Source organism: Myotis lucifugus, unplaced genomic scaffold (assembly GCF_000147115.1).
Source record: "Myotis lucifugus unplaced genomic scaffold, Myoluc2.0 scaffold_414, whole genome shotgun sequence".
In the NCBI taxonomy this organism is placed as follows: domain Eukaryota; kingdom Metazoa; phylum Chordata; class Mammalia; order Chiroptera; family Vespertilionidae; genus Myotis; species Myotis lucifugus.
In genome coordinates, this window is record NW_005871462.1 from 47,685 (window position 1) to 59,898 (window position 12,214).

The 12,214-nt window shown below is 41.7% G+C and overlaps 1 protein-coding gene across 1 annotated transcript in view; it reads right to left on the minus strand.

The window, feature by feature from the left end:
* The window catches only part of LOC102441259 (cyclin-Y-like protein 1), a 30,117-nt gene extending 27,690 nt beyond the window's left edge, over positions 1-2,427 (minus strand). Inside the window, 2 exon segments of the mRNA XM_023743801.1 lie at positions 1,993-2,093; positions 2,193-2,427. Coding sequence (XP_023599569.1) covers positions 1,993-2,093; positions 2,193-2,427 — 336 coding nt within the window.
* Between the last annotated feature and the right edge of the window lie 9,787 nt (positions 2,428-12,214).

Genomic DNA, 12,214 nt, shown 5'->3' on the forward strand with positions numbered 1-12,214 from the left:
GTCCCAATTGGAGAGGGTGCAGGCCAGGCTGAGGAACATACCCTCCCCTGTGCACGAATTTCGTGCACCGGGCCACTAGTATTGTATAAAACACCATTTTGCTTGTTTTAATTGTTTCACTGCAAAGCCACTTTTTTCCTTATTAATCAGAAGTTCCAGACCATATATTTTTTGAAAAGTATCACTATTTGAAGGAATAAATTCTCCTTCAATCTAGAATAATTAGGAAACTAGAAGAGACTGAGAAAACCTACAAATGAGAAACCTACAAATGAGGTCCATGCTATTGGTATCCGTCCGTTATGGTTGTTAGGAATCACAGCAGACAACTTTTATATCAAACTATTAATTTCTTATTGAACTCTTCAACTGTTTACTTACATCATTGTTCTTCCTCTTGTCTTGTTCTAAGAAAAAAACAAATTAACTGATCAATTCTGATACAAATGCCATGGAAAATAACAGGGGTTGGTTATCTGAGAAACTACCACATATACAATGAGCAAAATTTTATTTCATTTTAAATACTTTACAACAAAATTTATAATTTGGAATACCTGGAAAGATGAGCCCCCTAAAGCAAAATCTAAAAACTTAGTTTTACTTTTTAACCTAACATATCACCTATATTAGGCACAAATGAAAGGCTCTCCATGTACATAAGAAAAGGGCAAATCAATTCAGACCAGGTGAGAAATGAAGCTGATGAAAAAGTTTACCTGTAGCATATCTGAACCTCTACCCAGTAGTGGCGTCTGATTGTCCATTTATACCCACCTCACTTGAACCACCAGGATCTAAGAGTTGACGCTCTGAGAACCAGTTTCTGGCCAGGCACCAGTCTCCAGGCTCATGAGCCTCCCTGGAAATGTCCAGAACCACTTATTGGTAATCAACTAAAATACCTCACTAAAAACCAATGGGTCTTTACTCCATTGGAAAGTAACCTATTTAAATTTACATTTTAAAATGAGTATGCTGCCCTAGCCAGTTTGGCTCAGTGGATAGAGCATTGGCCTGTGGACCAAAGGTTCCCAGGTTAGATTCCTGGATTTGATTTTGGTCAAGGGCATGTACCTTGGTTGCAGGCTCATCCCTGGCCCAAGCCCTGGATGGGTCGTGTGCAGGAGGCAACCAATTGATGTATTTCTCTCATATGAATGTTTCTCTCTCTCTTTCCCTCTATCTTCCACTCTTGCTTAACAACAACAAATAATTCAATGGAAAAATAACCTCAGGTGAGAATAAAAAAGAGTGTGTTAATTTAGCCCTGGATGGTGTTGCTCTGTTTGTTGGGCATCATCCTCTGCATCAAAAGTTTGCCAGTTCCATTCCTGGCCTGTGTTTCAGGTTTGATCCTTGGTAGGAGGTGTGCAGGATGCAGCAGATCGATGTTACTCTCACATGTACTAGTATGTTTCTCTATTTCTCTCCCTTTCCCTTCCTCTCTCTCAAAAAACCAAAAACTATTCTTTAAAAATATCTAAAAAAAAATGAGCATGGTAACCTTAATTGCACATGTCTACAGCACCCAGCATCATTTTGTTCTCACAAAGACCAGGAGAAGAATAAAAGCTCTGAATAGGGTCTTGGCTGTGCTGTTCCCCACACCGCCTCCTCTGGTGTGGGGTGGGCACCACAGAAACAGTCCCTTATGAGTGAAGAGAAGGCCATGGTGTAGCTTTTCCTTTACTGTCTCCACTCTACTGTGAGGCACCCATGGCTCTGGAAGGAACTGAGAAAAACAGCAATCCTAACCAAAAGCGATTAGCTTAAAACAAGAAAAACACACACACCATGAACACGTGGATAGGACACCCCAGGCTTTATTGTGAGGCATTACTTCAAATACAATGGAACCCTCATTCCTTGTACTTCTGCTGTCCTAATCAACTGAAACACCTGCTCACGTGTGGCATTTCCAGCAGGTAAACTCAATTGAACAAAGCATTGAGGAAGGTCAGCAGGCAAGCAGGAGAGTCAAAATGCTACCTTGCTGCTCAGGTAGTAAAGAGGGAAAAACATCCGGCCGCAAGGGGGAAAGCAGCAGGGGTGGGGAACCAGGTGCCCATCCCTAGGAAAGCTGGCTCCAGCTGGAAGGAGCCCCAGGCAGTGAGTCCCTCCCAGGGGACTGTGGGGGCAACGGAGGACAGAGGTACCCCAAAGAGCAGAAGGGAATTGCTGCTTCTTACCTTGGGGCGTCACTGGGGCGCTGATGTTCTTCAGGTGGTGGCGCTTGAGGGCTCCGGAAGTTGACTCAGACTTCGGGGTAGCAGGCACTGTTTCTACTGCCCCTGTGTCCCTAGCAGCCGCCTCATGAACCTTAGACTCACACTTTGACTTAACCTCCCTGGAGCCCCCATCCAGCTTGGGACTGGCACTGGGACTGGGACTGGCCTTCAGATAGCAAGTCTTCGAGTTCCCCATGGATCACCTCCACTTCTCACTGCTACTGCTGGTTCACTCACACTTCGCTCCCCTCTCCCCACCCCACAGCCCTCAATAGTCCCTCCCCCTAAGGAAGGCTAGGCCTGCAAGAGCAACCCCAAGGCTTCACCGCACAAGCAGGTAGGGCTCACCCACTGTTTTCTTGGCCTCTGGGCTGCCAGGCCCCAGGTGGGGCTCACGGCCCAGCCACACACCCGAAGCTGCACCTCTTTGGTTGACTCATTGGTGAGGACAGCAACCAACACGACTTATTGAAACGGAGAGGGATCAGAGAAGTGCTGATAGCTACAACCACAGTGGGAAGAGAGCACAGCCAAAGCTCCTTCTTCCACAGTTGCTTCTCAACTGAAGTCTGTTGTCCTGGCTGCTGCCAGCCAATCAGAACACATTCCACAGTTACCTGATTACACGGGACCAATCACACCCAGAGTTCCACCATGGTGGAACCCACAAAGAAGTCAGGGATTTACAATCCTTTCTTTAGACTTGTGTTTACATTCATTGTATGCATCCTGAAGCTCTCCATTCAGGAGGGAAGTGCAGTGGGCATTTGCTAGTGTAAGCAGGCCAGTGTCATTAGGTCCTGGGTTTTACCAGGTCTGATAGCCGACTCATTGATGCATTGCTCTCTGGACTTATTTACACACCTTCATTGTTGACCATTTTTGTAACTAAATTCTCCTTCTCTAGCTACATGTTAGCTTTTGCCTGCACCTTGCCATGGTCCTACTCTCAATACAGAGCTATGACTGTGTGTCTTAAATGGGACTCAAGAAAACATCACCCCTTTCCTTCCTCATAAGTAAAATAGGAACCAATCCATCCATCCAGCTCAGCAACACAGGGCTTCACCAGTTTGCTTTCCTACCTCTGGTTTTCCCTCTCATGGCAAGAGTTTCCTGATTCCCCCGAACCCCCACCATAACAATGCTTAAAACACAACTGTCACATACACAATTGAGAACCTCAAAGAGGGTACCACAATCCTAGTTTGATGAAGATGATGGTAATGATAGTTAACATTTGTCCAACCCCATTTCAAGGGAGGTATTCATTTAAATGTCCAAAAACAGCCCTCAGTTTACAGATTTTACCAAAGAAGTTGAGATACAGCAGTAAGCCATACTTTCAAGTTCACACAATTATTCATGCTTATCAGAAAATAATGGCAGAAGTAAAACATGGGAGGTAGTGACATTATGTCAGGAAATTGTTAAGGAAGAACAATTTTTTTTGTTGTGAATTTTTAAATATATTTTCCTTCATTCAACATTAAGTCTCTTCTGTGCACCAGGCACTGTATGTGTGAAACACTAGTGCCCTCACTGAGGCCAGAGGGAGGACATGTTTTTCACGGACACTAAGAGAGAATCAGTTCCACAGGAATTGCCCTATGCAGTTGGTTATTAGCTCCCTTCCAGGAGAACTTTCTTGATCTTAAAAGCTCACCCAACCTTGTAGGGGCTGACTGGCATGAGTGCGCTCCCTGTGACTCAAGGGAACCAAGCAGAGCTGAGATTTTCATTGGTCAAGGAGACTGCTGAAGCTGATGGGGGTGATGGCGCTCAGTCCATCTGGGCTCTCTCTGAGGAAGATTGTTTTTCTGTGTCCTCATCCCCTGACGGCTATTTCACAAGGATTTTTGCCCCCCATCTCACCTTGGTCCATTAGAGCTTCCCCTGTGGGCACAGGAAGGTTTAGCCCAGTCCTTACTATGTCTTCTCTAAAAAAAACTTGAGCAGCAGAACTAGCTAATATGCTATCTACCCTGGGTTCCTGTGGATGCATGGGGAGTAGTGGTTAGGAGGAGCTGCGGCCAAGCCCAGAGAGGAGGGACCAGGGCAGGGAGACTGAGCTTGTCCTTTCTCTATCTGACTGTCAGACCACACTCAGTATTATTCCTCATGCATTTTATGATTTTGACTTGTACTTGGAGGACTCCTGGTCTGTGTCCCTTGCATTTACAGCCCAGCTGGCCCCTGGTTCAGTCATCTCTAGGCTGTGTCTTAGTGGGTTTCTTAGGCCTGGGGTAAAAAGAGTGTAAAAGATAGCTTTATATATGAACTCCAGTATCCAGAGAGGTTCCTGTGGCCCCAGTTTGTAGCTGAGGTGAGTTTTGGGGGACAAGATGGAGGCCTCACTGTGGAAGAATTGGCCCTGTAAGGACTTAGCTTCCGAACTCTAAGAAATTGTGTCAACAGACCCTGCTGTGAGTATCAATGGCTCCTTCAAACCACAGAAGGAAAGAGCTGCTCTCCATGCCCTGCTGCCTGAGAATCACTGGCTAGAAGACCATTGAGGAAACAGATTAAGAAATAGAGGCTCACCACCATCCGCAATTGTCCACGGAGCAGCCACCCCCCCACCAGCTGCCGCCGTCCACGACCACCTGAGGAGCAGCTGCCACCTGCAACCATGTGAGGAGCAGCCGCCCTGTGACCCCCCAAGAAGCAGCCTCTGCCCGTGACCATACAACCCGCCACCAAGCCCACCGCTGCAGCCACAGGCCCCGTGTGACTCGACACCTAGATCCTTTGTTTTTAATATATTTTATTGATTTTTTACAGAGAAGAAGGGAGAGGGATAGAGAGCTAGAAACATCGATGAGAGAGAAACATCGATCAGCTGCCTCCTGCACGCCCCCCAGTGGGGATGTGCCTACAACCAAGGTACATGCCCTTGACCGGAATCGAACCTGGGACCCTTCAGTCCTCAGGCCGACGCTCTATCCACTGAGCCAAACTGGTTCGGCCAGACACCTAGATCCTTTGGTCAGAGCAAAAATGAGGAGACCAAAGAACAACCCCTAAAGGAAAGAAAAGGAGAAATCTCCAGAAAAGGAACTAAATGAAATAGCGGTATTCAATATGTCAGAAAAGGAATTCAGAATAAGGGTCATACAGTTCATAAACTGGATGGATGAGAAAATCAACAACCTATGTAGAATCAGGAGGAAATAAAGCATGATATAGCTATAATAAAAAACAATATGGAAGCTTTCAACAGTAAACTAGGAGTAGTAGAAGACCAAGTTAGCGAATTAGAAGACAGGGAAGCAAAACACCCAATCTGAACTGCATTTGGATAAAAAAATCAAAAGACAGGAGAAGAGCCTGAGGGAGCTTTGGGACAACATGAAACAAAGCAACATATGTATAATAGGGGTGCCAGAACGACAAGAAGGGGAGCAAGGGTTAGAAAACCTATTTGAAGAAATAATGTAAAAAGTCTTCCCTGATTTGGAGAAGAAAAAAGTCACACAAGCACAGAGAGCCCCAAATAAGATGAAGCCCAAAAATCCCACACCAAGACATGTCATAATTACCATGGCAAATGTTAACAAGAAAAGAATCTTAAAGGCTGCAAGAGAGACAGACAGAAAGTTACCTAAATGGGATTTCCCATTAGATTATGAAATGATTTCTCAACAGAAACACATCAGGCCAGAAAGGAATGGAAGGAAGTATACAAAGTGATGCAAAGCAAGGGACTGAATACAAGAATATTTTATCCAGCAAGGCTATCATTCAAAATTGAAGGGGAAATCAGGAGCTTCACAGACAAAAAAAAAAGGCTCAGGGAGTTTATCACTACCAAGATATGCTAAGTTTCAAGAAATGCTAAAGGGACTCTTGTAAAAAGAAGAAATAGAAAGGGAAAAAGGAACACAGGCACAAACAATAAAAATGGCTACAAACAAGTACCTATCAATAATAAAAGTTAATGGTCTAAATCAGCGGTTCTCAACTAGTGGGTTGCGACCCCTTTGGCGGTCGAACAACCCTTTCACAGGGGTCGCCTAAGACCATCCTGCATATCAGATATTTACATTATGATTCATAACAGTAGCAACATTACAGTTATGAAGTAGCAACAAAAATAATTTTATGGTTGGGTCACAACATGAGGAACTGTATTTAAAAGGCCAGAAGGTTGAGAACCACTGGTCTAAATACTCCAATCAAAAGACATTGAGTGGCTGAATGGATAAAAAAAACATGACCCATATATATGCTGTCTACAAGAGACCCACCTTATAACAATAGACTCACACAGATGGAATGTGAAGGGATGGAAAAATATTGTCCAGGCAAATGGAAATGAAAAAAAAAAGTTGGGGTAGCAATACTTATATCTGACAAAATAGACCTCAGAGTGAAGGCCATAACAAGAGATAAGGAAGGCCACTTCATAAAACTAAAGGGATTGATACAAGAGGATATAACTCTGGTAAACATATATGCGCTCAATGCAGGAGCACCCAAATACATAAAAAACTATTGGAAGATATCAAGGGAGAGATTGACTGAAATATGATCATAGTAGGGGACTTTAATACCCCACTGACATCACTGGATAAATCCTCTAGACAAAAAATCAGCAATCCTAAATGACTCACTAGATCAGATGGACTTAAGTGACATCTTTAGAGCATTTCACCCCAAAGCTACAGAACATACATTCTTCTCAAGTGCACATGGGACATTTTCAAAGATAGACCACATATTGGGTCATAGGAAAAGTCTCTCCAAATTCAAGAAGATTGAAATCATATCAAGCATCTTCTCAGACCTCAACGACATAAAATGAGAAATCAACTACAATAAAAACAATTAACAAAATTCAAACACTTGGAGGCTGAATAGCATGCTATTAAACAATGATTGGGTTACCAAAAAGATCAAAGAAGAAATTAAAAACATCCTGGAAATGAATGTCAATAAAAACACAACAATCCAAAACCTATGGGACACAGTGAAAGCAGTCCTGAGAGGGAAGTTCATAGCATTACAGACCTACCTCAAAAAACAAGAAAAATTGGTAATAAATTATCTAACTCTACAACTTAAAGAATTAGAAAGAGAGCAACAAGAAAACCCCAGAGTGAGCAGAAGAATGGAGATAATAAAGATCAGAGCAGAAATAAATGAAATAGAGACAAAAAAAATACAAAAGATCAATGAAACCAAGAGCTGGTTTTTTGAAAGGGTACACAAGATTGATGAACTATACCAGGCACTAGGGTTGTGGTCTTCTCTCCGCATCCTGCACGGAGGGGGAGATTTGAATTGGTTCGTGTAAGTAGGAGGTGCTTTCGGGATTAAAGAATAATGAAAGACAGATATAAAACAGATTAAAAGCTTGGGCTGGGTGTGGTGCCTGCCCGCTGGAGGGACAGGCACAGAGAGCCTGCCCTCTGGAGGGACAGAGCACACAGAGAGAGCCAGCTCTGAAAGCTGATTTATTAAATACTCGAATTACAGGAAGTTACATCACATCTGGTTGGGCCTTTAACATCATGAGATCCATCCCCGTAACACTGGGCGGGAGAGTCAGACTGGGTGGCGTCCACTGAATCCAGCTGATGTAAGTTAAGCCAAATGTATTCTAAGGGTCCTTAACAATGAACCTCTACCCAGGCTCACCAAGAAGCAAAGAGAGAGGACCCAATTAAACAAAATCAGAAATGAAAGAGGTGAAATAACAACAGAGTCCACAGAAATACAAAAGATTATAAAAAAATACTATGAACAACTCTCCTCCAACAAATAAACAACCTAGAGGAAATGGACATATTTCGAGAAAAATACAACCTTCCAAAACTCAAACAAGAAGAATAAAAATATCTCAACAGGCCAATAACTAAGGAGGAAATTGAAGCAGTCATCAAAAGCTTCCAGCAAATAAAAACCCAGGGCCAGATGGCTTCACAGGAGAGTTTTACCAAACATTCAAAGAAGAACTAAAACCTATCCTTCTCAGACTATTCCAAAAAATTCAAGAGGAAGGCACACTTCCAAGCTCTTTCTATGAAGCCAGCATTACCCTAATCCCAAAACCAGATAAAGACACTACAAAGAAAGAGAATTATAGGCCAATATCCCTGATGAACATAGATGCTAAAACCCTCAACAAAATTCTAGCAAATTGGATCCAACATTACATTAGACAGATCATACACATGACCAAGTGGGATTTATTTCAGGAATCCAAGTCTGGTACAATATCTGCAAATCAATAAATGTGATACATCACATAAACAAACTGAGAGACAAAAATCACAAAATCATATCAATTGGTGCAGAAAAGGTATTTGACAAAATCTAACACCCTTTCCTGATAAAAACTCTCAGCAAAGTGGGAAAGAGGGATAATACCTCAATATAATAAAAGCCTTATATAACAAACCTACAGCCAACATCGTACTCAATGGGCAAAAACTAAAATCATTTCCCCTATGACCAGGAACAAGACAGGAATGCCCACTTTCACCAGTCCTGTTTGCCATAATACTGGAAGTGCTAGCCATAGCAATCAGACAAGAAGAAATAAAAGGCATCCAAATGGGAAAAGAAGAAGTAAAACTGCCATTATTCGCAGATGACATGATATTCTACATAGAAAACCCTAAAGACTCCAGAAAAAAATTACTAGAACGAATAAATGAATTCAGCAATGTAGCAGGATACAAAATTCACAACCAGAAATCTATGACTTTTTTATGCACCAATAATGAACTTACAGAAAGAGAAATTTTTAAAAAAATCCCATTTACCACTACAACAAAAAAATTAAGATACCTAGGAATAAATTTAACCAAGGAGGAAAAGGACCTGTACTCAGAAAATTACAGAACACTGAAAAAAGAGATAGAGGAAGACATAAACAAATGGAATAATATACCGTGTTCATGGATTGGTAGAATCAACATCATTAAAATGTCCATACTACCCAAAGCTATCTATAGATTCAATCCAATCACCATTAAAATACCAACAGCATACTTCAAAGACCTAGGACAAACTCTCCAAAGATTCATCTGGAATAAAAAAAGTCCCCGAATAGCCACAGCAATCTTGAAAAAGAACAAAGTTGAAGGGATCACAATAACAGATATCAATCTATACTACAAAGCCACTGTTCTGAAAACTGCCTGGTGTTGGCACAAGAACAGACATATAGACCAATGGAACCAAACAGAGAACCCAGAGTTCAACCCAAGCCATTATACTCAATTAATATTTGACAAAGGAGGCAAGAGCTTACAATGGAGTCAAGACAGTCTCTTCAATAAATGGTATTGGCAAAATTGGACATATACATGCAAAAAAAGAGATAAAACTAGATCACCAACTTACACCATACACAAAAATAAACTCAAAATGGATAAAGGACTTAAACGTAAGGCGGGAAACCATAAAAATCCTAGAGGAAGTCACAGGCAGCAAAATAGCAGACAATTGTCATAGCAATATCTTTACTGATACAGCTCCTAGGGCAATGAAAACTAAGGAGAAAATAAATAAATGGGACTACATCAAAATAAAAGGCTTCTGCACAGCGAAAGAAACCATCAACAAAACAATAAGAATGCCCACTGCATGGGAGAACATATTTGACAATTTTATCTCCAATAAGGGTTTAATCTCCAACATTTATAGGGAACTCATACAACTTAACAAAAGGAAGATAAACAATCCAATCAAAAAATGGGCAAAGGACCTAAATAGACACTTTTCGAAGGAAGACATACAGAAGACCAAGAGACATAGGAAAACATGCTTAAAGTCACTAATCAAATGAGAGATGCAAATCAAAACAACAATGAGGTACCATCTCACACCTGTCAGAATGGCTATCATCAACAAATCAACAAATAACAAGTACCGGAGAGGATGCAGAGAAAAAAGAACCCTTGTGTACTGCTGGTGGGAATGCAGACCGGTGCAGCCACTGTGGAAAACAGTATGGAGTTTCCTCAAAAAACTAAAAATGGAACTGCCATTTGACCCAGTAATCCCACTTCTAGGAATATATCCCAAGAAAATAGAAACACCAATCAGAAAGGATATATGCACCCCTATCTTCATAGCAGCACAATTTACAATAGCTAAGATTTGGAAACAGCCTAAGTGCCCATCAGTAGATGAGTGGATTAGAAAACTGTGGTACTTCTACACAATGGAATACTATGCTGCTGTAAAAAAGAAGGAATTCTTACCATTTGCAACAGCATGGATGGATGTGGAGAATACTATGCTAAGTGAAATAAGAGAGTCAGAGAAAGATAAATATCACATGATCTCACTCATTTGTGGAATATAATGAACAACATAAACTGAGGAACCAAAATAGAACCAGAGTCATAGAAGCATCGAACAGACTGTCCAACCTATGAGGGAAGGTGAGAGTAAAAAACCAATGGACACAGATGAGGGAGAGGGGTGAGGGCACATGATGGGGTTTGGGGTAGGCCAGGGAGAGGTCAATGGGGGAAAAAGGAGACTTATGTAATACTTTAAACAATAAAGAATTTTTTTAAAAAAGACTTAGCTTCCACAAGCTAGCAAGGACCCGGGACACAGCCAGGCCAATGGCCCTCTAGTTTCAAAATGCATGGACTGGGAAGTACACACTGGGGCTCAGTGTGGTTTTACACCTGAATTCCTTGGGAGCCCTGGAGTTAGGGACCCCCTTAATTGCTGCATCTCTAGCAGCTTCCACCTCATCCACACAGAATCTCCATTGATTTTCACAGCAGGAGGTTGTGGGGACTCCTCTTCCTGGCACTGGTGCTCCAGGATGGGAAGCCTATTTTGGGGCTGGGACCCCTCACTCAACAGAAGAGACCTCCAAAGCATATTTCTTACCACCAGACTGTGGCTGTGGGACCAACCTGGTTCACATCCCTGCCCCTCCTACCAGTTTCCACATGGCTTCTTCTGCATTTCCTTAGTTACAGGACTTCTGTTCAGCAAGTCTTCAGGAGGTTCTCAAGGGTGGTTGTTCCGTAATTTAGTTGTAATTTTGATGTTATGGGAGGAGGCAAGCATAGTCTTTACCTGGGTTACTCTGCCATCTTGACCAGAAGTCCTCTCTTTACCTACATTTCTCTGTCAAGTTTATCAGTTTCTGAGAGTGATGTGTAACACAATAAAAGAGTATCTATGGTATTTATACATTCCCTAAACATTAGTTTCTTTTAATAGAACCTTTTCTCCTCTGATCTTTCATGTAACCATCTTAAATTTTGGTAGAATGTGTTTTTAAGACTATTTTTAAAACTATGCTAATTTTCATATACTTTGTTTTTATTTTCTCATGACTATTGCTATGGTTTTCTGGGTTCACTTTTCTTCTTTGTGATGCATATTCTTTACTGGTGTTTTCAATAAGGCCTAGGGGAGGTCAACTTTGAGACTGTCTGTATGTCAGAAAATGTCTTTACCTCTTTCTTTGATGGGTAGCTTGGCTAGGTGTTTAGCTTCTTAGCAATTATTTTTCCTTCCTTACTATTTAATATTTCTTAGCCTCCATATCTTTATGGGAACAAAATGGGAATAAAGCCCCAAGGATGGTAGCATAAATGAGACAATGCATTCTGAACTTGTCAATCATGTTGCTTAGCAGATGTAAGGTTGTCAATAATGGTGGTTATCATATCATTATTATAATCTCCAGGAAGTAATATTCTCAGAGAATGACTGCTTAAGACTGAGGAACAGTTCATACAAAAAAAATGGAATGGTTGGCATTAGTTGGACTTTAATTTTTAGACATTGGGTATCTTCAGCTGCAGTCATCTGCAAAAGGTGTAGAGATCACACAATCTGTTTCTGTAAATGCAGGGCAGGACAGCACAGGTGGCCCCATGCCTGCAATGCTTTGAGCTTCTTTGGGGGAGCTCCTGCTATATCTGCTTTGTTGAGTTCTGTGCAGAGAAATATGAAAAAAAGATTCATTCGCTCATATTTTTCACCTGAGT